The sequence below is a fragment of the Leucoraja erinacea genome, chromosome 1 (genome assembly GCF_028641065.1).
Source record: "Leucoraja erinacea ecotype New England chromosome 1, Leri_hhj_1, whole genome shotgun sequence".
In the NCBI taxonomy this organism is placed as follows: domain Eukaryota; kingdom Metazoa; phylum Chordata; class Chondrichthyes; order Rajiformes; family Rajidae; genus Leucoraja; species Leucoraja erinaceus.
Window position 1 is genome coordinate 156,378,519 of NC_073377.1, and position 26,743 is coordinate 156,405,261.

Below are 26,743 nucleotides of genomic sequence, written 5' to 3' on the forward strand. Positions count from 1 at the left end.
CGTGCAGGTTTGTAGGTTAATTAGCTTCTGTAAAGTCTGTACCTCCAGAACCAGGGGCCACAATTTAAGAATAAGGAGTAAGCCATTTAGAATGGAGACGAGGAAACACTTTTTCTCACAGAGAGTGGTGAGTCTGTGGAATTCTCTGCCTCAGAGGACGGTGGAGGCAGGTTCTCTGGATGCTTTCAAGAGAGAGCTAGATAGGGCTCTTAAAAATAGCGCAGTCAGGGGATATGGGGAGAAGACAAGAACGGGGTGCTGATTGGGGATGATCAGCCATGATCACATTGAATGGCGGTGCTGGCTCAAAGGGCCGAATGGCCTACTCCTGCACCTATTGTCTATTGTCTAAATTGTTCCTAGTGGTTAGGATAGAATTAGTGTACGGGTGATCATTGGTCAGCTTGGGCCTCGTGGGCTGAAGGGCCTGTTTCCACGCTGCATCTCTAAACACAACTAAACTTCACCACGCTACACTATTGGAGAAACAGTCGTTACGGACATGATGTAGAGCGTACATTGTCTGTGATGAGAATAACATGAACCAGCTGTACTGATTTAATTGGAAGGCAATGAAGAATTTCAACCCTTTAATAAGAGATCAAACAACTGAAAAACTATAGCCCACAGGAAGGGGGCAAGGACATCAGAAATTTAACCAAATCCCTTTTCTTTGCACAACGCAGATAAGACGGAGAGAAAAAGAAAAGAAAAAAAATTGTTTGCCCTTAATAGGATTAGAGAGACAGAGACCAGCATCACAAAACATTTCACTGTTACAGAAGCAACAGCTGCTGGCCTTGCCATTAGAGGGAAGAACCCGGAGACTTTTCGGAGATGTGCTACCCTGATCAGAAAGTCGTGATATATTAAAAGTGGCTGATACACAGCTAGTCCCATAACAAAATGCTCTCAAAGGTCAGTCTGTTTAATGATCACGCGTTACTTTTCATGAGTATTAATAAGGTAAGTGATCAGTGATTTTAATGAGTTCCGTGGATTCTAGCAACTTTCAATGGATTAATTACACATCCGTCCAGAGGCGGATCTTCATTTTGTTTTGAACGGATAATATGTGGGCTGATGGCGGGGGGCAGGGTGGCGAAAGTTGCGATTTTACATTTGTACGATTTTAAGCCATAATTTGCTTATGTATATAAAACATACAGAACGTAAAGCTAGTCATTAGCAGTAGCACAAAATAGGCAGCAACAACTTTTCCACCCAGTTTAGATCCCAACTGATTTGCATCTCTATTGACGTCAGTGCAGAAGATATTCAGGTGGGTGTGATATTGTACCATGCTTGAAGTTTACAACGTACTGATCTGTTCCAAGACTGAGGATTGGGACTTGTTGTGATTCTCCTTTATCTTTTAATATTTAATTCAAGTTGTTTCAGAGGACTGTCTCCTGCAAAGTCTTCTCTTTTTCTGAACACAGCATTGTGCAGCAAAGAGAACACTGCTGTTGTGGCCTCTCTTTGTTTCTCTCTTTGATTCTGTTGCTTTCAACTGTAAACATTTAAGTAAAAGATAGGATGAAAATCACACTGAAAGCTTCTGTTGCTGCTGCTAAAACAGGACCTGAATCAATTACTGGATATTGTGAATGCCTGAAGGCATTATCAGGGCATATTCTGATGAGTAATGTGTTAACGCTACCCAGAGTAATGCACTGTAGTCGAAATATAGAATGGATCTAGTTTATTAATAAATCAAAGAACAGTACAACTCTGATAACCTGCAACGTGATTATTTGGAAAACCAAATGGTTTGACATCTGACTCACCAATTAATGTTTACTGTGCTCCCTTCAAACACACTAGGTCTTTTCATTCTCTTCCTTTGAACTCGCTGCGGTCCTGGTTCTTCCACTGGGTGATATATCCTCCTCAGTATTTAAACTCATTGGTTCCCTATTTCCTAAGCTTCTGTTAAAGTAAATAGAGCCCCGTTCCCTTTGCTTCCCTTAAACTGATCATGCCCGCACTCCCTTTAACTTACTGTGGTCTTTTTCTAGCACTCCCTTTAATGGCCCTGTCCCACTTAGATGATTTTTTTAGGAGACTACAGGCGATTGCCAAAAATCTTTCAACATGTTGAAAATTTTTCAGCAACAGTGACGACAATTTTGTCTGTTGTAGGTGCTGTCATAGGTTGTTACCAGGTTAACAAGATAGGTCTTTATTCTTTGGAGTGCAGATGGCTAAGGGGAGACTTGATAGAGGTCTTTAAAATGATGAGAGGGATAAACAGAGTTGACGTGGATAAGCTTTTTCCATTGAGAGTAGGGAAGATTCAAACAAGAGGACATGTTTTGAGAATTAAGGGACAGAAGGTTAGGGGTAACATGAGGGGGATCTTCTTTACTCAGAGAGTGGCAGCTGTGTGGAATGAGCTTCCAGAGGAAGTGGTGAAGGCAGGTTAGTTTTTATCATTTAAAAATAAATTGGATAGGTATATGGACGGGAAAGGAATGGAGGGTTATGGTCCGAGTGCAGGTAGATGGGACTAGGTGAGAGTAAGTGTTCGGCACGGACTAGAAGGGCCGAGATGGCCTGTTTCCGTGCTGTAATTGTTATATGGTTATATGGTTAACCGTAGATTGTCGCCGGTGTTGACTTCAGTGAATTCCATTGTCCTAGTCGCTGGCGGTCACCTAAGTGGGACAGGCTCATAAACCAGCCAACCTGTTTCCTAAATTAACTAGATGTTGTTTTCTGCGTTCCCTCTAAACTCCAGGCCAGCATTGAAAAAGTAAGTGAATTAAAAATGTATTGGAGTCTTAATAGAAATAACACCCAAGAGTCCTGATATCTTCCAGTTCTGCACTACTGTAGTTTCAAGTGTGTTAAATGAACAGTTTTACTGTAGATCTGGTGGTTCAGGTTTGGAAAGCTTCAATTGTTGGCATGTTTCACATTCTGTCCCTGAATTCTGCTATGTTGCTTGAGTCAAAGTGTGAAATCACTAATAGCTCAAAACCAGGAACACGAGCCTGGTTTTCATTCCTATTAGTACTGTTGGAAAATCTGAGAATCAGGACTATATTGGGCTTTGCTTTAATGTCAAATAAAGTTCCAAAGTCTGCAGTTATTAGGTGACTGAGTAAAACGTGAAGACTGATCATATAAGTGAGGTGCGGAGACTACCTATTCCACCAAAGTGGCCAACAGACCACATCACACACAATATTTGGCCTTGAGCTTTAATAAGATCATACTTCAGGATTACACCTATTACAAGGAGTTCCTGAGCATCTTTGCATCACCAAAGAACTAAAATAATCTGAGTCCTATTTTTAATTCCCTTGCCCCTCCCTATCCCTCATCTCTTATCAGTCACCAGCTTCCCTGCCCAATTTTCCCTCAGTCAACTTCTGTGAGCTTTTCATTGGAAGTGATTTGTGACTGAAGTAAAATAATGCAAGCACAATCAGCCAACCGGTAAGAAATTAAGTGTTGTAATACTGTGATGGACACGAGTTGCCTTTTTTCTGTATTAGTTCAATTGCATTGCACAGGTCAATTCTATTGCCAGGAATCTGATGGCTGGTCCCATTTGCTACTGCAAAATGAGCATTTAGATCACAGACCCACTGACCACTCCAACTAAAAGAACATTGGCAAGGAGGAGAAGTTGTATATTCCTGTGGTACTTCTTGATTTAAGTTCCTGTAACATATTTTTAATTTTCTTCTTTATCTTGAGTTTACTTGTCCTACCTATTATGACACAGATAAGTTTAAAATTGTTAAGAGGCCAGGAAGATCTGCTGGCCTGGATCATCGCTTCACTTTGCCTGATCTCCTTCACCAGTGGATTTTCGCATGGTGCCAGTCAATCTGCTTGTGCTGATATGAAACCAAAACACATCAGCGCTCACTCGCAGGATAAACGCAACAGCTTTATCACAGTGCACATCAATAAGTCTACCTTTCTCCCCGGAGACCAGGTACCAGGTAAGGACTTCCAGTTTATTCTTGCCTGTTGCTCTAGGACACACAAAGTGTTAAACTAAGGCTTAGGATCCCAAAATAAATGGCTACAAGGATGGGGAACGCATTGTTGGTCAACTCACAATAGACAGTAGATTCTGCAAAGGTCTCCGTGGATCGGAAGACCATAAATGTAACCCGCTCCCCATTCGAGAAAAGAGGGAATGAGAAAGCAGGAAACCAAAGGCTGGTTAATTAACCCATCGTCTAATCATTGAGAAAATGTTGGAATTTGTCATGAAAAAAAACAGTGAGAGGACAATTAGAAAACCATAATGCAATTAAACAAAATCAATGTGGTTTATGTGACAAATTTATTAGAGCCAAGCTGGTTCAAGGAGAACCAATAAGTATAGTGTATTGGATTTCCATAAAACTGGTGCAATATACTGTATGGGATTTCACAGAGAATTGACGAACAAACAGAAAATGGTGAGTTGGGATAAATAGTATATTTTCAGGTTGAACTTATAATGCGTAACAGAGTTCAAAGCTGGGACCTTAACTGTTTACAATTTACAGTATGGTAACGACTGATAAAGGGATCTGGTATATTAGAGTTAAATTTACTGATGATATAAAACTAGGTGTGTGATGCAAATTGTGAGAAGGCAGCACAAACATGCGAGGAGACATAGATGGATTGTATGAGAATGCATTTGTAGTGAAGTGTGGAAACTTGTGAGATTATCCAGTTTGATAGGACAAATAGAAAAGCAGACTATTGTTTGAGTGGCAAGGGTGTTTGACATTTTTGTACGTGGAGATCTGGGTTATTTTCATACATAGAAAACAACAAGTTAATATGTAGATTCACAGGATAATTAGGAGGAGGAATGGAACATTGACCTTTATTGCAAAGTGGATGATGTCCAAAGCTAGGGCAGTCTTACCGCAGTTACATGTGGCTTTGCTGAGACCACATAAAGAACATGGTACACATTTGTTGACCCCTTTTTCAGTAGGGATATAAGCATTGGACGGAGAACAAAGAAAGTTCACTGGATTGATTTCTGGGTTGAAAGGGATGTCTCATGAGTGGAGCCAGGATGTTTAGGCATTAAAAACTGAAATAGGCAGGCAAAAAGGCATAATAAAATTACAAAAAAGGCACGGAAAAGGCATTTAGTGACAAAAAAAGGCATAAAAAGTCATGTAATTCCACCACCAACATATGGTTAAAATTGATAATATAAAGGTATACTACATTAAATAACCAAAATTGCCTGGTTGCACATAATTACTAGCATTTATTTTCAAATTATCTGGTGTTAAACTATGCCGTCTGTAGTGAAAAGTTGTGAAAAACTTCTTTCTACCTCAGCTGAGGTCACTGGTGCATACCCGAAACAAGCTACAGACTCTATATTCATGTCAATATGTTGTGCATTACAACTACTTTTGAGAACTTGAGCTATGTTTTGTATTTCTTCAAGATCTTTGTTAGCTAAAATCACTCTCTCACGTTTTCATTGTATGTCTTTACCTACATCGCTAGGAATTTTACGAATATCGTCAGTTACTTTGTTGAAAACCTGCAAGTTATTCACTAATGCTTTGCCACGTTTCTCAAGGGAAGTGATAGCTTGTGGGAAGTTTGTAAAATTGGAAGCAATAAACACGAGATGGCAGTGGAGGGACTTTTTCTGCATGATTTCACTGATGATCCTGACTGCAACAAATTCTTCTTCTTCAAAACAGTTGACGATTTATTTTATCTTTTCAAAATTTGCAGCATAGTAGAGTATAGCAGAGACCCATGTACCCCACCTAGTCAAAACGGGCTGAGGAGGTAGCGGAATTTTGGGTGCCATTTCCTCGAACAACTGCACACGTGACGATGCTTTGAGGAAGATTTTCTTGACATTGGAAACTAGGCGATCGACATTTGGAAACAAGCTACGTATGTGCTTGGCAATTCTATGAAATCCTTGAGCTAAGCATGTCAAATGCAACATTTTGGGGAATAAAACTAAGAGCACGAGTGGCTTTTTTCATGTACGGAGCTGCAGCAATCACAAACAGAAAAAAATTCTTGTGTTTTATACCTTCTGGCCAAAGTACAGCAAGTGAAGATGTAAACAACTGAGCAATAGTTGAGCTGTTTGACTTCTCCAATACTTCCGATGTCAACAAATACTCCTTTGATGGTTGACCTGCCTCCAGTGTACCGATGACCACATTGGCAACATAACTCCCCACAGCATCAGTTGTCTCGTCTATTGAGATCCATATTTTGTTGCGTGCAACTTCATCTCTAATTTTCTGCACAACAATGTTGAAGTTGCTGTCAACATTATTTCTCCATAATGATGACTCGCTTGGTATATGTTCCTCTGAGTATTTCTCTAAAAAACCTCTGAGAGATTTGTTTCCAATTTCCACAGTGGAATTCCAGCATCAATGAATGCCTTGCACAGATCACTCTAAAACTCAGATTTGCGACTGGAGCCAGCAGTAAATGTAGTGTGGCGCCAAGCTTGGGTATTTCGCTTGGGTAGTCTACACCCCGGCAGCATCAACATTGATTTTAGATAGCCCTTGTCTTCTCCCTCCTCCCCCTCCCCCTTCCCAGCTCTCCTTCTAGTCCTACTGTCTCTGCCTCTTCCTTTTTCCCCCCCCCCCCCCTGCCCGCCACATCAGTCTGAAGAAGGGTCTCAACCCGAAACGTCGCCTATTCCTTCTCTCCATTGATGCTGCCTCACCCGCTGAGTTTTTCCAGCATTTTTTGTCCACCTTCGATTTTTTCCAGCATCTGCAGTTCTTTCTTAAATAGATCTTGGAGAAGACTGAACCAGCGGGCAGCGGGACGAATGAATGAATGATCGACGGTGGCGCCCCCGGTTTCACCCCGGTGGTGGAAGTTTTCTTGTAAGTTATACTGTGTTAACCCGTTAATAATAACATTAATATTAACGTGTTAACATAGAAAACATCCTTGTAATCACGATATGACCTTTTAGCAAAATGGCAAAAAAAAGTCTGATTTAGGTACTCGATCGTGAAAAAGGCATTATCTTGGTGAAATAATCAAAAAAGACATGAAAAGGCACATGGCATTTATGGCAAAATCCTGGATCTACTCATGCCGAACAACTGAACAGGTTGGATCTACAGTATACAAAGGTTTCAAAGGTATTTTATTGTCACGTGTACCAATTAAGGTACAGTGAAATTCATATTACCATACAGCCACACTAAAAAAAAGCAACAAGCCACACAACTACATAAAAGTTAACATAAACATCCACCACAGCGGATTCCACATTCCCCACTGTGATGGAAGGCAATAAAGTCTAACCTTCTTCCCTCATAGGCATTGGACTTTAGAAGAAAGGCAGGTGATCTTATTGAAACATCCACGAGGAACTTGCATGGAATTCCATGACAATGAAGAAAGCAATATTAGTCAAATTAAACTGATTCCAGTAGCATCTTAATTTGGTCAACGCAACATTCAGTCCTGTTTGGAATAACCTGAGTATTCTTGTCTCAATTACTCTGTCGTTGAACATATTTATCTAAAACCAGTTGATTGCAAGAAAGCAAAGAGTAACAGACGATGGATTTTGTAGTGATTTGAAGAATATGTACCACTGTGTTTCACAGGGCTCAGTTCTTGCTTTTCATGGTACATATCAATGATTTGGAGCAACAGAGGGAACATAGCTCAGAGATTAAAAGGTTTGCACTTTCTACTAAATTGGCCTTGAGATAGATGGTCTGCAAGAAGTCTGTGGACAGGAAGATATCAATGAGTTGGTGTGTGGGTAAAAGTTGAGGTCTATGTTTGGATCATTTCGCCCATAAATTAAGCTTCTGAATCAATAGGAAACTGGCTGCTCAGAAGCAACCATCCTTTGTGTCAACTGCATTTAAGCTCTTTAAAACATAAGGCACAGAGAACAAGCAGAAATTCTCTCCCAAAATGTAAACAGCCTCAGAGTCATTTTCGGCCAGTGTGTCAACTGTGACCCTCAAGCGACCTTGTGCTGCTACAGCCGAGTCTCCTTGGGCTAGAGTTACTGAAGTTTCTTTCAGGCCTAAGGCAGCGGTCCCATCCGGAATTAAATGCTCACCTCTGAGTGGAGGGAAACAGTCTGAGGGTTGAAACTTTACTGTCTCCTCAGGATTGAAATATTAGATTTGGAGTTGACCCTAATCCCAGAAATGTGTTTTTTTTTATATGGCTGATCAAATTCCAGCATTGAGGAAGAATGGGAAGAATGCCGCATCATCTGCTCCATCCACTCCTGGATGCAAGTTCAGGTGTTTCCATTGTCGCCTGTCGACCCCTCCTTTTACCATCGATCGATGACAGAAAGCACTTGGCTGACAGTGGGGTTTTCACTCAAAGGAACTGGCTCAATGCAATTGCCTTCGATAGAGACTGAAAGGAGAGTGTAGGTTCTGTTGGATAATTTGGAGGAGGAATGGAACATTGACCGTTATTGCAAAGAGGATGATCTTGCAGAGTGGGACATTTGTTGAGGCTGTTAGGAATCTATTAGATCTTTAGGTTTTAGTTCCTTCTAATGAAGAGGTCTGATACCATTCCTTGATTTCATTAGGATGTCTCCTCAGGTCTCAACTACAGGCACATATGCCTTCCGCTCTTACCTGATTGACTTGTCCCTGGAATATGGCAGCTGAAGCAGTCAGGGTACCTCTCCCTTTCACACAGTCAGTAGTGCAAGTGCACCACAGAGTTCAGCAGCAATTAATATGTACATAGCTAGATGAATTAAAAGTGTCACTTTTAATTAATTGAACATTAATAGTCTATATTGCATTAACGTGAAAACAGAAGAAGTCACTGAGCAATGCCCTAAAATTTCTATCGCAATTCAGGGGACTTAAAAGACTAGTTTGGGTTTTAACTCCATGGGGAAGGCTGGTGTTCATGGCCTTGTGTCGTCAGAATAAAGAACACTGGTTTCTAGAAAAATAGTACACTGAAAGGCTTCAATCACGCTAATACACGTGTGTATCAGTTTCAACAACAGAGATTCACCTAAATAAAAAGTAAGAATTGACAAGGAGGTTTTGCACGTGAGATCTTAGTACTTTAATAATGAATTTCACCGAGAGGAAATTCTGTGCAATACCGATTTCCTGCCACTAGGTGTAGATGGTTGCCTTGGAAATATTGTAATTGATTTTAGTGAATGTGAAGGGTTGTTTGGGATTTCATGGCAACAAAAGGCAACATTTTAATGGAATAAATAGATTGAGATATCAACCTCAAATGACACTCAGTTAAAATTATCATCATTTATTTTTAGTTTGATTTGCTACTCTGAATCACAGAATTCTGCATTGTTTCCATAAGGTGGCCTGCCACTTTAAACGGTTTAAACCATTCCAAAGCATCCGTTTTATCTGTAGACGATTGGCCCCAGGGAATGGAACAAAAGGCACACCAATGGAGACCAGGAAAGCAAAACAGCATTTGTTTCCATTTACATGGCACCTTAAAAGTGCAGGCGTATGGGGACACTCCACAGTGGCACAATGGTAGAGATTCTGTCTTACAGCGCAGAGACCCTAACTACAGTTGCTGTCTGTACAGAGTTTGTATGTTCTCCCTGTGACTATGTGAGGTTTCTTGGTCTTCTTGGAATTTAAACTGGAGGTGGTGGAGGGAGGGCTTAAGCCAGAAAGGGTTATTGGGAAGAAAGAGCTACTTTAAATTTAGTTGCATCTGGTTGGGTAACTATAGTTGGGTGGAGATTATTCCATGCTTTAATTGTGTGGGGGAAGAACGAATTGCTGTACACATCTGTCTTTGTAGCTGGGATCACAAATTGGATCGAATGCCCTCGTCTGCTCCTAATTGGTTTGGGTTTGGTGTAGGTCTTGTAATCTATGTCGAGCTGACCATTTAACATTTTGTAAAAACAGGTCAAACGGTGAGCTTCACGTCTGTCTTGGAGAGGGTTCCACCCCAGAGAATTCAGAAGTTTGGTGACACTCGCTTCTCTCTCATAGGGTGTTAGTAACAAATCGAGCTGCCTGTCTTTGGACACGTTCGATGGAAGACATTTTTTTATTTGTGTATGGGTCCCATGCTGCAACTGCGTAGTCCAAATGAGGTCTAACGAGGGTGAAGTATAGCTTCTCCTTGACAGAAGTTGAACAATGATGAAAGGTTTCTCCAGGTTTCCTCCCTGGTACCACCCGCATGACCATTCCTTCTCTAAATCTGCCAGCCTGATCTCCACCCAAACCCACTCCCACTGGTCTCTTGTCTTGGTATGTCTCAGCAAACTCCAGCAGCTGAGTGCTATCTCTCCTTGCCTCCAATGGCTATACCAGCTCCTCCTTGGCTGAATCACATCTGGCTGATGACATGACATGTCTAAGAGCCCTCATTCCTCACCCACAGTGTGGATTAGACGTAAATAACATGATTTCCTTTTTGAGCTCCACAATGATGAAATGGGGAATGGAAAGGACTTTCAAGGTTTAAGGTCTGCTCTATAGTTGCAGTGAAGTTCCTTGGGGCTTGCAAGGTACTGAATATTGCAGTGAAATGTGTTTGATTAAAATATTCACTGGTTTCACAAAGTGCACCAACATTTTAACATACCATTTACAGTCATTCAGGTTCTAAGCCAAAGTATTTGTTGAGATTTCAATGTTACAGGAGATCACAAAGACAGGGACAGGCAAAATCATGGAGAGATTTAAACACGAAAATAAGTATTTTAAATTCACTTAAGGGAGATGCAGAAAGTGTAGGGCAGTGAGGATAGATTTAATGGGACTTGATGTGGGATTGGATATGGGAAGGAGAATTTCAAATGAGCTAGAGTTATGGTGGCAGATGCAATTTAATAAATAAATCTGTGAGTATTGCAGCCTAAGTGGATAAAAACCAATGGGAGTTTTCACTTAATGGAAAGATAGTGTTTCTGATACATCGTTTTGCAACATATGAGGCAGGGAGTTCAGCCATCAACGAATTGGAAATCTAATTTTAGGTTACATAAATCAGAATATAGACATCACGTGTAAAGATGCAATGAAAAACTGGTGAAAATATTTGGTCTAATCAGGTTAGGGTGTTGTGTGGAGTTTTAGACAGAAAAAGTACATAATTTCTTACAGAGTTCACAGTACACCATAGTTTGAGAACATTGGAAACTACAAGGAGAATCTCAAGAAACTAGTATTCCAAATCAAATTTGTTTAAATACTTTTACAATTTTGAGGTGTTTGAATACATTGAATAGGGAAGCAATATTGCCATTATTTGGTCAATGATGAGGGAATTTTAATGTCATTTGTTCCGAGATGGGGGGGCGAGAGCTTGCAATAAGTTGCAGAATTGTTAGGCCATCAGTGCTTGCTAAAGAGGAAAGCATAGCACCTTTTCATGATAAAATGGAAGTAAGTTAGGTCCAGCTCTATGGAGAAAGATGGGCAGTTTTATAAAGTGCTGGGATACAAGGTCAAAGCCTCGGTTTTCCCTGTTGCCTCACTTCTGAGTGGGCCCAAGGTGAGATTTGAAGTTGACAATGGGGATATTAAAGGGCCTGTCCCACCAGCATGCGTTTGCATGCGTCTAGCGCGACCAAACGTGGTCGCTTGAGACGTATGGCCTCCCGGGGCCGGTCCCACTTTGATCGGTGGAGGCGTACGGAGTTGTGTGGGGCTCCAAAAATCTTTCACTGTCCGAAAATCCCGCGCGCCAACGGCCTGTCGGCTCGCAGGCGCATTGAGGGTGTACGCAGCGTCTCGACAGGCGTATGCAGCGTCTTGACATTGTATGCAGCGTCTTGACATCGTACGCAGCATCTTGATGGTGTATGCCTAGCGCGTGGCATTGCGCGATGACGTCACCGCCCGGCGTGCCGTTGCGTGATGACGTCACCGCCCGATGCCGTGCAACGTCCAAATTCAGTCGGCCTGCCTCCTGCCCAGCTGATAGGTGAGTATGATGTCGGGGCCAGCCCCGCACAACTCCATACGCCTCCGCGGTTCGAATTGGGACCGACCCCGCGAGGCCGTACGCCTCAAGCGACCACGTTTGGTCGTGCTAGACGCATGCTATCACATGCTGGTGGGACAGGCCCTTAAAGATAACAGCTCCATGGGTGGAGGCCATTTCACAGCGGAGTGTGATATTGCTGTGTGTATCTTTTACTTCATAGTGACTGTAAGGAGCACAAGAGACTTCATGGGTTTCCTGCTGCAAGCTCGGCGAGTGGCTGATGATCGTGTGGCTGGGACATTCATTCTCATTTCCCCTGAATCTAAACTACTGAAGTGTTTTGAGGACGGAGATACCGTGACCCACTCGGACAAGTTATTGAAGAGAAATCTCTCCTTTGTCTGGAAAGCACCGGACCAATTCACTGGAGACATCAGATTTTTGTAATTATGTTTTTAATACCTTCATAGAGAAAAATGCAAATCAATCAAAACTGAGCAGTTGAATTGAATTGAATTTCTTTATTTGTCATTCAAAAACAATTTGAACAAAATTTCGTTACCATATAGTCAAACAATAAGAGTTGAGAAGGTTTGTAATATTGATGTGAATTCAAACAAAAATACAAATTAGGGGAGGCACAGTGGCACAGCGGTAGAGTTGCTACCTTACAATGCTAGAGACCCGGGTTCGATCCTGACTACAGATGTTGTCTGTACGGAGTTTGTACGTTCTCCTTGTGACTGCGTAGGTTTACTCCGGGTGCTCCGATCCTGACTACAGAGGTTTGCTGGCCTCTGTACGGAGTTTGCTATTGCACGTTCTCCTTGTTGCACGGACTGCGTGAAGGGCCTGCTTCCTACTGCTAGTAAAGGTCCTTCATCCAAAGAATCCTTTTCAGGAATGCAGGAAATATCTGGAAGGGACACAAAGAGAAAAGGCTAATGTCAGTATTGACATGGTACTTTCCATCGACTGAATATGGCTAATTTATCCCATCGCTGAATATGGCTCTTTCCCCATATTCCTTTCATATTCCCCCAACTTTCTTAGTGTCAAACAAATTTGAAAAAATAGTGGGAGGGGGAATGAGGGGGAATAAAAGGATAAATTAAACATAGTTTTAAAAATAGTTTATAGTGGAAATCAGGCTGGTTAACTGGGCCTGATACAGGTGGGTGACTCTGATGTGAGCCAGTGTTGATGGGCATTGCTTGAAAAATGGTAAGCTGGACTCCGCCAAAGGAGATCAAAATAACACTACACTATTCCCAGCTCTTTTGCCCTTTCTGCCTCTCTAACCCCTCTCTGTCTCCCCTATCCCCTCTACATTTTTAAAGCATGTTTAAAATTTAACTCTTATTCAATTGTGATGAAACGCATGTGGAAGTGGGATAACATAGAACTAGTGTAAGCGGGTGACCGATGGTTGGTGTGGGCTTGGTGGGGCTGTTTCCAAGCTTTCATTCAATCTTTCAATCAATCAAAGGCCATTGACTTCTGTTTTTATTTCAGATTTCCTGCTAATCTGTGTCTTGTCCCATCTAACCTACAGTGTCTCAGCTGTCCAGTCATACTTCATATACTGGAGTAGAATTCAGTCTGGTGTTATTTCTGACCTAAAGCAGAATTATTCTACATTGACAAAAAATGTGGAATTAATGGGAACCCTCCAGACATCAGTATATAACACAACTGCAACCCCCACGCCATTTACTGAAGGTACAACAAATTTTACTTGTATCAATGTAATAATTCTTCATAATTATATTGATATTGTTTTATAAAGAAATTAAATCCTGGGGGCATTTTGCTAACAAAGTTAAAACATTTTGTAGCCAATTCTTCCATTAGTAAATGTAACCTGAAACTGAAATTCTTTTAAAAGTAAGCAAGCTTTTCTCTGGAATGAATAAATGTGGCGGGGTGGTTTTGAAAAGTTGAATGCTGGAATGTACATTCAAAAGTGAGAGAAAAATTAGATATTTTCCCTTTTATTTTTGGAGAGATATTCCTCTTCCTTTTGGTCTGTTCAGCTAACCTGATATCAAAGTGGCAAAGAAAAGCAGCATAGACGAATAAACACTCTGTTACAAGTACCTCAAGTAGTCTGTGGGTTGTGTCTAGTTTGATGCATGATGGAGGTCCTCTCCTCACTTACAATACAATACCTTTATTTGTCATTTGAACCTCACATGAGGTTCAAACGAAATGTAGTTTCTGCAGCCATACAATAAAAGAACCAAAACACACACCAACACTATTCACATAAACATCCATCACAGTGGCTCTCCTCCTCACTGTGATGGAAGGCAAAGTTCTTGTCTCTCCCCTGCATTCCATTTCGCTCCCGAAGTCGAGGTCAAAGCCCCCGGCGGGCGCTAGTCCGCGGCAAATTAATGCCTCGCCGGGCGTTGTAGGGCCCCCCTCCAGGTCACTCTCAACCCCGCAATTCGGGTGGGAGAAGTCGCCGCTGCTGGTGCCCCGCAAAGCAGCCTCCCACCGGGGATCCGCGAGCTCCCGGTGTTCCATCCACCGGAGCCGGGCCGGCAGCAACGCGCCACCGCCGCTCTCCACGCTCCGAAGCCAGCCAGCCCCACGGAGGTACAAAGAGAGGGAATGCACGAGAAAGCTAGTGAAAAACTGCATATCAATGAAGACATTAAGATCTTGTTTTCCTTTTTTGACTTGGTTAAATTCCAGCTCATCCAGTTCTGATCAGAAGTTTGTCAAAAGCACAATTCCACTATGATCTGTCGGTTTTGCAATATGCACAGACATGAATGATAGGCCCTCAAAGTACACGCCAACATCCCACTGCAAAACACTTTATTTCCTATTATAATTGCGAGGTCTGATGTGATGTATTTGCCAATGTCACAGCCATGCGTAACATTCATTTATCAAAGTTTTCAGTTCTATGAATTTCAGAACTTATCAATAACAAGCAATCATTTCCTAGAAATTGAATTGCATAATGCTGTCCTTTTCATATTCAAAATCAATATTTTTCACTCTTCAACTTCCATATGGCTAGAGCAATATTTATAGAGTGAGTTTACAGGCCACTGCATGGTCTTTTCAGAAAGGGAGTCCACCTCTCAGATATCTCTATTGCATTTGTGATGAGGGTAGAATATGATTATGTGGTCCATTGCATGATTTGGGTTATGCCAGCATTCACAAACAGAGGAGGTTTGATTTGTCACGCGTATATAGTGTTGCAATGCCCATATCACAACCATATTCTTTTTCGAACTGCCCATTCCCTTTGAGACAACCTTAGTGTTGGTTCTTGAATGTATCCCTTCGTTTTGACTAGTCTTTTCAGGTTTGATTCATTACAGCTGTTGAAATTAATGATGTTATGGGAGGGGAAGCAAAAGCTTACCTGGAAACCATACGGAGCTTCATGGAGATCTAGGTGGCTAGGCAGGTGCAGATGGTCGACAACCCCCACAACCTCTCTGTGGTCCATTAATGGTGGTTGCCGGAGGTTGCAGGTAAGAACTTCCACTACCTGCATCCTCCGGCAACTACCTGCAACCTCCGGCAACTACCTGCAACCTCCGGCAACCACCTTCAACAAGCATCGAAACCGTCTTCGACTAAAAACTTACCGATTTTTAAAACGGCAACCTATTTTTAGTTGCGGCCGGTTTTGAATTTTTTGAAATAATTGCCAGAACATAGAAGAAGCAGAAACCACTTTCGACCATTAGGGAGACTGACAAAAAACCTCTGGGAACCGCATGGAAACCTTGGGTGGGGCGCAAAGTCTCCAGAGGTTTCCGTTCAGGTTTCCTAAGTGGGACAGGGTCATAACTTGGCAACACTGGTGCCACAGATGAAGGTGTTGTTTAAGATTCTGGTAACTGGCCCCCCCCAGCTGAGTTTAGTTCTGCTTGATCAGTTGAGCAAGTGGGCTAAGGAGTGATTAATGGAGTTTAATTCTGATAAGTGTGAGGTGTTGCACTTTGCTATGTAGGGCAGGACCTACATAGCATATGGAAGGGCTCTGGGGAGTGTTGTAGAGCAGAAGTTGTAGTTCATTGAAAGTGGCATCACAGGTAAATAGGTCAAGAAGGCTTTCGGCACATAGGCCTGCATCAGTCAGGGTATTGAGTACAAAAGGTTGGGAGGTTGTGTACAAGAAATTGGTGAAGTCACATTTGGAGCATTGTGTTCAGTTTTGGTCACCCTGTTTAGTTTAGAGATACAGTGTGGAACAGGCCTTTCCACCGACCTAATTCTCACGGACTAGCGATCCCCGTACATTAGCACTATCCTGCACACCAGGGTTAATTTCCAATTTTTAACAAAGCTAAATTAACGTACAAACCTTGAAACTGGAGCACCTGGGGAAAATAGTGAAAGAGTGAATGTGGAGAGGATGTTTCCACTACTCAGATTCAGATTCAGATTCAATCTTTATTGTCATTGTGCATTGTACAGTACAGAGACAACGATATGCAGTTAGCATCTCACCCAGTAGACCAAACATAGAATAATGAGCAATAAATATATATACGTACATACAGTAGTAGTAGTGCAATTTTTCTGGGGGAAGGAGTGTCCCGGTCCAAACGAAATGTCGTTTCTGCAGTCATACATACAAAACGAAAAAGACCCAAGACGCAACACAATTTACACAAACATCCTTCACAGCGCATCTTCTCCTCGCTGTGAAGGAAGGCAAAAAAAAACATATCTTTCCCCTGCACTCCCCTCTCGCTCCCATGTCAGAGTCAAAACAGAGTCAAAGTGGTTGGGGGGCGATGTTAAATGTCCCACGCGATAAAGCCACGCGGGTGATGCAGGCCAGCACCGGGTTTGGTGTTGGAGCCCCGGCGGGGCTCACAAAGTCCCGCGTGCAATTGCGCGCGGGGCTGGATCTAACCCCGCTACAGGTAATCTTCAACCCCGCAACTCGGGCGGGAGAAGTCGCCGTTGCGGAAGCCCCGAAAAGCGGTCTCCAACCAGGGACCCACGGGCTCCCGGTATTTCTGTCCACAGACCTGCGGTAGGAGCTTCCAAATCTCCGGGGGTCGGGCCACACCAGCGTTCCACCACAGCTCCACCCGCTCCGGACTCGGCCAGCTCCGTGAAGGGGAGTCGTCTGCAGCTCCGCGACTGGAGCCCCAGGTCGTTCCTGCTGGAGGCCGCTCCACGTAGCAGCCCCAATGACAACGGAGACCCGACAAAGAAAAGGTCGGGTCTCCCGTGCAGGGGAAAGAATTTAGAGTTTCCCCCACCCCCCGCTCCCCACACACATACCCCGACAAAAAATAATTAAAAACTACATTTAAACGAAACAGAAAATAATAAATAGACAGACGGACTGCAGAGGCCGCTGCTGACGAGTCGCGCCGCCCACCGAATCACCGTTGTATCATCTGCATACTTGATGATGGTGTTAGTACCATGTACAGGTGTGCAGTCGTAGGTGAAGAGGGAGTAGAGGAGGGGGCTCAGCACACAGCCCTGTGGAACTCAGGGTGAGGGTTGAAGAGGTGTGCTTGTCTAACCTCACAGACAGGGGTCTGTTGGTTAGAAAGTCCAGTATCCAGTTGCAGAGGGAGGGGTCGATGCCCAGGTCGCCGAGTTTGGTGATCAGTTTTGATGGTATAATGGTGTTGAATGCTGAGCTGTAATCGATGAACAGCATTCTCACGTAGGTGGCTCTGTTGACGAGGTGGGAGAGAGCGGAGTGGAGTGCCGTTGAGATGGCATCCTCCGTACTCCTGTTCTTGCAGTAGGCAGCCTTTGAGGTGTGCCAGGACCAGCCTCTCTAAGCACTTGGTGATGATGGGAGTAAGTGCAACTGGGCGGAAGTCATTGAGGCTCGTCGCAGTTGAGTTTTTTGGCACCGGCACGATGGAGGTGGTTTTAAGGCATTTGGGGACAACTGCTTGGGCAAGTGGTAGAGTCTAGGACCAGAGGACATAGCCTCAGAATAAAAGGACATACCTTTAGAAAGGAGATGAGAAGGAATTTCTTTAGTCAGCGGATGGTGAATCTGTGGAATTAATTGCCACAGATGGCTGTGGAGGCCAAGTTAATGGATAATCTTAAGGCGGAGATTGACAGATTATTGATTAGTAAGGATGCCAGGTGTTAAAGGGTGAAGGCAGTAGAATGGGGTTGAGAGGGAAATATAGATCAGCCATGATTGAATGACGAAGTAGACTTAATGGGCTGAATGGCATAATCCTGCTCCTAGAACTTATCTCTATAACTTTAAAACCCTCATCTTGTATGTGTGTGTGTATATGTGCGAGCCTTTATATTTTCACCAAAACGTTAAGCGGTAACGATAAAATCTTTAAAGAATCCGACACGTTTTTCTCCTCTGAACAGTGATCAGCTTCACTTAAGATTTGATGCTGTATTTCCCGACTTACTGGTGATTAAAGTTAAAAAAAAAAGAACAAACTTAACCTTCGACTGATGACATCAGATTGAGGTGGGCGGGCACGATGGCTCGGGTCGGCGCCCGTTTCACACACAGAATATTCCACGAGCTTCGAGTGACGTCATTTAAATTAACGTTCCGCTTTTCCCGACCCGGGCTTCTACCCGTGACACCCCGGCTGGGGTTTTACGCGACCATCAAGGAGGCATCGAGACCGCAGCGGTGAGGCCTCGTGATGATGGGGCCGCGGCGGCGGTGAGGCATCGCGATCGTGAGACCACGCGGTGGCGGTGGGGTCCGGGCCGTCGGTTGACCAGTGGGAGTTGAGCTGGGATTTCTCCCTCGCCCCCCCCCCCCCCCCCCCCCCAACGCGGGGACGATTGAATGCCTCCATAAATTCAATAATTTTCTTTGTGGGGGGTGTGATGACTCCAGGACATGCCTGTTCCAGGGTGAGAGAAGATATCACCCCCAACCCCCCCCGCCCCCCCTCCCCCCACATTGGGGGACGGGGCACAACAGGTCCCACTTGGTCTATATCTCTCTAAATCTCTCCTTGCCTCCCATGGGAGGCTGCGGGTGAGTGGTGTGATATTGCTTTGGGGGACCAGGCCTCCCGTGTGACAGAGACCCAACGGGTCCCACTTGGTCTAGTGAACATAAAAACCCACGTGGTCACAGAGAGAATGTACAAACTCTGTGCAGACAACACCCGTAGTCAGGATCAAACCAGGATCTCTGGCGCAGTAAGGCAGCAACTCTCCCGCTGTACTGCCGTGCTGCCCCCCCCCCCCCCCCCCCCCCCCCCCCCCTCCCCCCCCCCCATTATAGGAAAGAGGTTGTTAAGCTAGAAATGGTGCAGTGAAGATTTACGAGGATGTTGCCAGAACACGAGAGCATGGGCTTCTGGGAGAAGGTTGAGCAGGCTATGACTTTATTCCTTGGAGCACAGGAGGATGAGGGGTAATCTTGTAGAGGTGCATAAGATCATGAGAGGAATAGATAAGGTAAATGCACAGATTATTTTACGCAGAGTAGGGGAATCAAGAAGCAGAGGACATAGGCTTAAAGTGAGGGGGAATAGATTTAATAGGAACCTGAGGGGAAACTTTATCACACAAAGGGTGGTGAGTATATGAAACAAGCTGCCAGAGGAGGTACTTGAGGCAGGTACTGTCACAACGTTTAAAAAACATTTGGACAGGTACATGAAATGGATAGATTTAGAAGGATATGGGCCAAATGCAGGCAGGTAGGCTATTGTGTCCAGTTAATGGATGATGACCCTTGCTGATATATCTGGTATATTGAGGGTGGCAGTGAGACTGAAATTCACTATTATTTCTATGCTTCCCATAATCCAGATAGGAACTGTTTATAATGTTCACATTTCCAAAGAAGAAAAATTGCTTGATGGCAAATTAAAGATTGGAAAGGCATCTTGACTTCTGAAGGTGGGAGAACTCAGATCCTAAGTACTTGTAAAGTATCATTTCCATCTTAATTCAAACACTTTAAACATTCTCCTGTCTTGTACTTACATTCAGCACACACAAATACAGGGCACCAAAAGAGTACGTGCACCCTAATCTGTCCCAGGCCTTCAAAACCATACCGGGTCGCCGTGTGGTAAGCTCCGGAGCGTGGTAATTTCCGACTCCAACAGCTGAGGATCTGTGGCTGCGGGCGTCCAGCCACGGGTGGGCGGTGCTGGATTTAAAACACCGCGGAGCCTGGGATCGAGATCGCCAGAGTCGGAGCTCCAGCCAGCGCGGCCTGAGGACTTCGGGTGCCGCAGTCTCCGGGGAGGAAGCGGCCGCTCCAGACATTTTCCAAGCCGCTGAGGAGTGTTTACCCGACGCCGGAGTTCCAGCTTTCCGGCAAAGAGGGCCTGAAAACATCGGACTGGCTGCGGAGGCCACAATGGGCCCCGACCCCGGGTGTTTCACAGAGGAAGACTTAACTTTTTAATGCCTTTCCCCACAGTGGAAAATGTTGATTCTGTTGTGGGGGGACGTTCATGTTAAATTCTATAATGTGTTGTGCATTTTTCTGATTTTTAATTTTTCTATGGATGTACGGAAACTTTAATATTTATTTTATTATTTATTGTATGTAAAGCACTTTGGTTTCAACGCGAGTTGATTAAACGTGCTATATAAATAAAATTTACTTACTTACTATGTCAGGGAATTTATTGGACATGCTCTACTAAATCACAAAGAAAGTTAGCTGTGATAGGAAGCTGTGACGAACATTATTGTAAATGCCAAGACCTAACTATTCAATTGGTGAACACAAAATAATATATATATATTTTTTGTTGGCAGCGTGAATGGCAGATATGTACATTTCCTTCTGCTCTTTTGGATATCTGAGACTTTGGCTTTCAATTATCAATGTCATGTGTATATTTGCCTTGTAAATACAGCAGCCGTCTTACCATCTCTGAGGTTTGCAGACTCCGTCAATCCTCAAGGAAGCACTCACCCGATGAAGAAACTTTCCCAGACTCCAGTAATCACCAAGGAAAGGGCCCTCAGATCACAGGATACATACATTAAAAACAATTTGTCCAAAGTAGATCAGAGCCCTGCAACACAACAGTCCAGCTTGGTTCTGGGCGAAATTGATCAACATCTGCAACCATCCCTGAACGCCAGAAAAAGAGGGAAACTGACTGCGCTCCCAACTATTAATGGATTTCTGCTGAAAACGTTAGAGCTCGAGTCTGCAGAGAGGTAGGTCCTACCCTGTCATAGCATTTACTCCAAAAATGCAAAAATTATCTTTGGTTTGATTTAATTTCATTTATTATTATTGTCACGTGTGCCAAGATTCAGTGAAAACCTTTTTTGTTGCTTACTAACCAGTCAGTGAAAAGACTATGCATGATTGCAATTGAGGTGTCCACAGTGTACAGATGGATCAAGGGTACAATGTTTACTGCAAGATAAAGTCAGATTAAAGTTATTTTGAAGGTCTCCAATGGAGTTGATGGGAGGTCAGGACCACTCTCTAGTTAGTGGGAGGATGATTCAGTTGCCTGATAACAGTTGGAAAGAAACCACCCCTGATTCTGGTGGCACGTATTTTCACACTTCTGAACCTCTTGCCTGATGGGAAGGGGAAAAGAGGGGGTTACTGGGGTAGTACTGGACCTTGATTATGTCACATTAAATATATTCAAGGGGACTACACTAGAATAGAAGCTGCGTTAAGCATGCAGACTTATGCAGTCATGGGCAACATATCTTCCGCAAGAATATCCAATGCTTTTCTCATCTTTGTGTCTTGAAATACAGCATTGTTAGTCTACTTCTGTTTTTCTATTGGGATCTGTCCATGCCAGATGTTAAACAATGGCTTTGCTTCCTACACCTGATTGTGTTGGACAATTTCACCGTGATCAGCTTGTGCGATGGTCTTGCTTAACAGCACGCCTTGCATAATTCATTGAAGGAAGTTCAATGTATGACACAATGCCCAATAATCCATTTGAATAATCCATTTATACCAACTCTTTAGTATGTTGCCGAGAAGAGACATTTAACCTGCTCCTGCGATCTAGGTACCCAAATATATTTAAAAACAAAATCATTGCTTAAACAATTTATGATTAAACATAATAATTAAATAAATTATTCTCATAATGCAAGTCCTAATACATTTATTATCTAAAAAAGTTTTGCTTTTCTGCTCCCTTATGCCCCTGTCCCGCTTAGGAAACCTGAACGGAAACCTCTGGAGACTTTGCGCCCCACCCAAGGTTTCTGTGCGGTTCCCGGAGGTTTTTGTCAGTCTCCCTACCTGCTTCCACTACCTGCAACCTCCGGCAACCACGTGCAACCTCCGGGAACCGCACAGAAACCTTGGGTGGGGCGCAAAGTCTCCAGAGGTTTCTGTTCAGGTTTCCTAAGTGGAACAGGGGCATTATTTTCATAGAGAATGAAAACTTACTACTCTCTAAACATGCTAGACACAGGAGAATGATAAACCCGACTTCTAATTGATAGAAAAGAAATGGCTTCTGAGTGGTGACTGAAGATTTCCCAAGTCCAGGAGCATTAAAAAGATGAAATCAAAGTTGCTGATTTTAAGGAGTTACCATCTGAAGATGGGTCCTGACCCGAAACATCACCTATCCATGTTCTCCAGAGATGCTGCCTGACCCGCTGAATTACTCCAGGCACTTTGTGTCCAGTTTTGCTGATATTAACTTGGGATGTTTAGAGAGCTGAATGTTTTCATGGAACAAATCTTGGTTATCATCAGCTTAGAATATTCCGCAGAGGATGTAGATCACTGTGTTGCAAGAAGTTTTGTCTACATTGGACCACTTGTGGAAGTTTAAGTCGTGGTCGAAACAAATTGCACTGAGAAAAGAACTGTATATTTTAATTGGAACGCTGCATGGTAAATTACATTTCACTGCACCTTGTGGTGCATGTGACACATACATTTGAACTTGAACTTGAACTTGTATACAGTTAAAGGATATGTGATGTGATTTTTCTCTGTAGCAAAATGTTGGAGCTAGACTCATAAAGAGAGAATATCTGGTTTGGGGCATTTCTATGCAATGGAAGATATTATTTTGAATAACTTACTCATTTCCATTTTATGCTGAAGAGTAATTGTGTTCTCACAATTTTATATTATAGCAAGAATATTCTGAATAGTGAGAGTGAATTCGACCTAACCTCTCCATCTTGCATAGGTTGCAGTAATATTGAACAAGTAAGTATATCATTAATTTTCACACTGGTTGCTGTAGCAATTATTTTATAGATTATACATTTGGTAACCTAATGTGCATAACCCTCTGGTACTAAATTGTTGGATGTAAATATTCTGAATTCTAAAGATGGTATGAGAATTATCACGGGGCAGGACATGTGTGGTTGCCTGAGCCAGACATTGCTTATCTGCAGGTCTTGTGCCAACACACACAGGTGTGAGCACTGTCCTCCTGAACTGTAGCCAGCAGCTCTCCATCCATTGCATGCGGCTGCCACAAGCCACAGCCGGTCTGCCTGCAATTCCCCTCAGAGGGATATTTTTCCTCGGTAGATTATGGATATTATTGGCATGGCCTACTTTAACTGGAGAGAATAAAACTCATAGTACCTGTACTGAAGTGTTGTTCATTAACAACCATTATGCTACCAGACACCTGGTTGCTTCAGGCACCCATCTTCCTGAATGCAAGGATCGTGTTAGGAAAGAATATTCTTAGCATTTGCACTGAATCCACACTCACTGCATCCTGCTCAGTTACTCAGACAGAAACACCTGTATCGGTTCAGGTTCGCACTTAATGTTGTTAAATTTATTATTGATTGTTCCATGTATTACTTGTTCTTATTTATTATTTATTGCAGTTATTATTGCTGTCTTTGTTTTTGCTGTTAAATAATTCTGTGAAGTAATTTTAAAATTATGAAATTTCAAAAAATATTTGAGCATGCACATTTGCAATTGTGTTCCTTTCCAATTGTTGTCGATGGACTCACTACCTTAAGAATAAGATGGAGGCCATTTAGGACTGAGATGAGGAAAAACGTTTTCACCCAGAGAGTTGTGAATTTGTGGAATTCTCTGCCACAGAAGGCAGTGGAGGCCAGTTCAACGGATGTTTTCAAGAGAGTTAAGGGCCAGTCCCACGAGCATGCGACCTGCTTGCGGCAAGCACGACCTAAAGGGCCGGTCCCACCAGCATGCGACCTGCTTGCGGCAAGCACGGCCTAACGGTGGTCGCTTGAGCTGTACGGCATGCGGCAAGCGTGACCAAACCAGAAGCGGGAGCCGCGCGGAGGTCAAGTGAGTGACACGGCGTCGAGGCGGCTGCGGGCCGGCAGGCCGTTGCCGCGCGGAATTTTTAAACACGGTCAGTTTTTCGGAGCCCCGCGCGATGCCGAGACCAGCTCCGCACAACTCCAACGGCTCCGGCGATCGAAATGGGACCGGCCCCGCGAGGCCGTACGGCTCAAGCGACCACGTTAGGTCGCGCTTGCCGCATGCAGGCACATGCTCGTGGGACAGGCCCTTACGATTTAGCTCTTGGGGCTAACGGAATCAAGGGATACAGGGAAACAGCAGGTACGGGGTACTGATTTTGGATGATCAGCCATGATCATATTGAATGGCAGTCCTGGCTCGAAGGGCCAAATGGCCTTCTCCTGCACCTATTTTCTATGTTTCTGTGTAACTGATTTAACCACTGTTTTAACTTTTGATCTTATTTGCCATGCCTTTTGTGAGCTGTGGTGATCGACGACTTTATCTTTACCTTTCAGTAGCCAGCGGGCACAATTAACTTGACTTGTTGTGACTTTTATCTGTTTTCATCATTTCATTTTAAAGGTCACCACATGGTCCACTTCTACAGTTTTTGATTCAAGATCATCTGCTGTAATTTCCGGACAAGATTATTCGACCTTCTGGCCTGTTAGCTTCACGACAGGTCAGGAAAAGGAATCGGTGCCTCCAGATATGGAAGAGTACAAAAGCCGAGAAGGAGAAACAACACCAACCATGAGCCGAGGATGGATCCCAAACATAGAGGATGTAACCCCAACCAGCACAGCCAGGCAGCTGATGTCACAACGCGCTTCAGCAAACTTTCTTCAGTCTTCCAAAAATTCAGGTTCCAAAGTTAATCCGGGTAAAATAGTCAGAAACACGTCAGTCAGAATGACAGACCCAGTGCAGGAAGATAAAGGCCCAGGTCATGGAGAGAGTCCAACAAAAGGAGCACAGCTGGGCATTCCTCAACTCGGTATCCTGCTTGGTTGCTCTGCTGCTCTGGGTATGGCGTTGGCAGTGGGGATGCGCCATTTCTTCTCCCAACACTGTCGCAAACGCACAGAGGTGTCGTTCCGCGACACCGATAGCAGCATCATGGGTGTGGGAGACAACGGTGAGCTGGTTCACGTCAGAAAGATACGTGAAAATAGCTTTGTGCTTGTTCAGGCTGAATACAATGTAATCAACCCGCCAATCACTGTTGGGAAGTAATTGTAGTTTGAGATGCACGAGGTTCATTTTTATTGATCATGCAACACACCCTTATCCTGTTGTAACACCATTAACCTTTGTGTGAACAAAGGAGAGATATTTGCAATCCCTGTGCTTTCTGTTTGTATTGATCCCTTTGCATGAGCTGCTTGTGTATAGGCATTTCATGGGGCACAGTGCAGGAAGTAAACCTTAGTCCTTCTGCTGAGCTTGCGTCTTCTTAGTACTTACAAACAATAACTGTATACATGGACCACAGATTGCTGAGGTGTTTGCAAATTGATTTTATACCAAAACTGTTGAAAGTGGCAGCAATCTAACATTATTAGTCACAGGAGGATTTTCCTCTCAGTAATATACAAGTTATGGGCTTCACTCACTAGTGTGTAGACCACCCACTGTATGAAGCATGGCCACAAACTATCACCATTTTCAATATATAACTCCAGTTGTAGAATACTTTAAGAAAGTACTGCAGATGCTGGTTTAAGGTAGACACAAAATGCTGGAGTATCTCAGAGGGACAGGCAGCATCTCTGGAGAGAAGGAATGAAGAGTGGAATAGTTTCCTGCCTCATCAAGGTAGTTAACAGTAGTGTTATTTTTCAGTACTAAAATCACATGATTTTAAATATATTGTTCGCAGACATATTTTCAGATCACCCTATACAAAAATCATATCTTTTTATGCTTAATGGAAACTGATTTTAACCTTCATTAACAATAACTTCCCATCCTGAAGGTCGCATAATCTTTGCAATTTATTGTGTTTACAACATGCAAAATATTTGCCTTCAGAGACTGCATTCTGCTGAGGGTGGAGGATATTACTGAGCACAGAGCACCTTGGTTTGTAATTAGAACGGCTTAAATTAGATCTTTCTGTGATTAGTGTATTAATATTTCTGTAAATGAACCATCGCTTGTAAACAATTCCCATGGGGAAGCTTTATCATTTTTGGAATAGATTAATATGTGTTATGTGTTGTTTTAATTCTATCTGATCTTTGCTGGGATATTTCTCATTAAATAGTATTACACTGTCTAAACAACATATTTGATACATTCTGCACCCTGCCATAAAGTAGTAGTTGATCCTGTGTTTAATAAAAAGCCTTTTTGCAGTGAAATACATTGCATTGTGATTACTTCCACTGCAAGAAAATTGTTCTTTTGCAAATATATTCTCTATTACAAAGCAGTGTATGCTTCAGCTACAAAGTATATTCTACATAACAACATCTGAAATAAGTATTAGTTCTTTTATAATAAAAGTAAACATTGGTGGACAAAATGTGTAGAAAGGAACTGCAGATGCTGGTTTCCATCGAAGATAAGCACAAAATGCAGGAGTAACTCAGCGGGTCAGGT

At 43.2% G+C, this 26,743-nt stretch overlaps 1 protein-coding gene across 1 annotated transcript; it reads left to right on the top strand.

Annotated features, from left to right (window-relative positions):
- Positions 1-3,730: 3,730 nt before the first annotated feature.
- LOC129697754 (reelin domain-containing protein 1-like) lies at positions 3,731-26,496 on the top strand. The gene is made up of 6 exons (XM_055636424.1): positions 3,731-3,962; positions 12,158-12,380; positions 13,493-13,659; positions 20,784-21,093; positions 23,017-23,092; positions 24,719-26,496. Exons 1-6 carry the CDS (start codon positions 3,731-3,733, stop codon positions 25,370-25,372), a joined length of 1,662 nt encoding a protein of 553 aa, XP_055492399.1. The 3' UTR covers positions 25,373-26,496.
- The last annotated feature ends 247 nt before the right edge of the window (positions 26,497-26,743 follow it).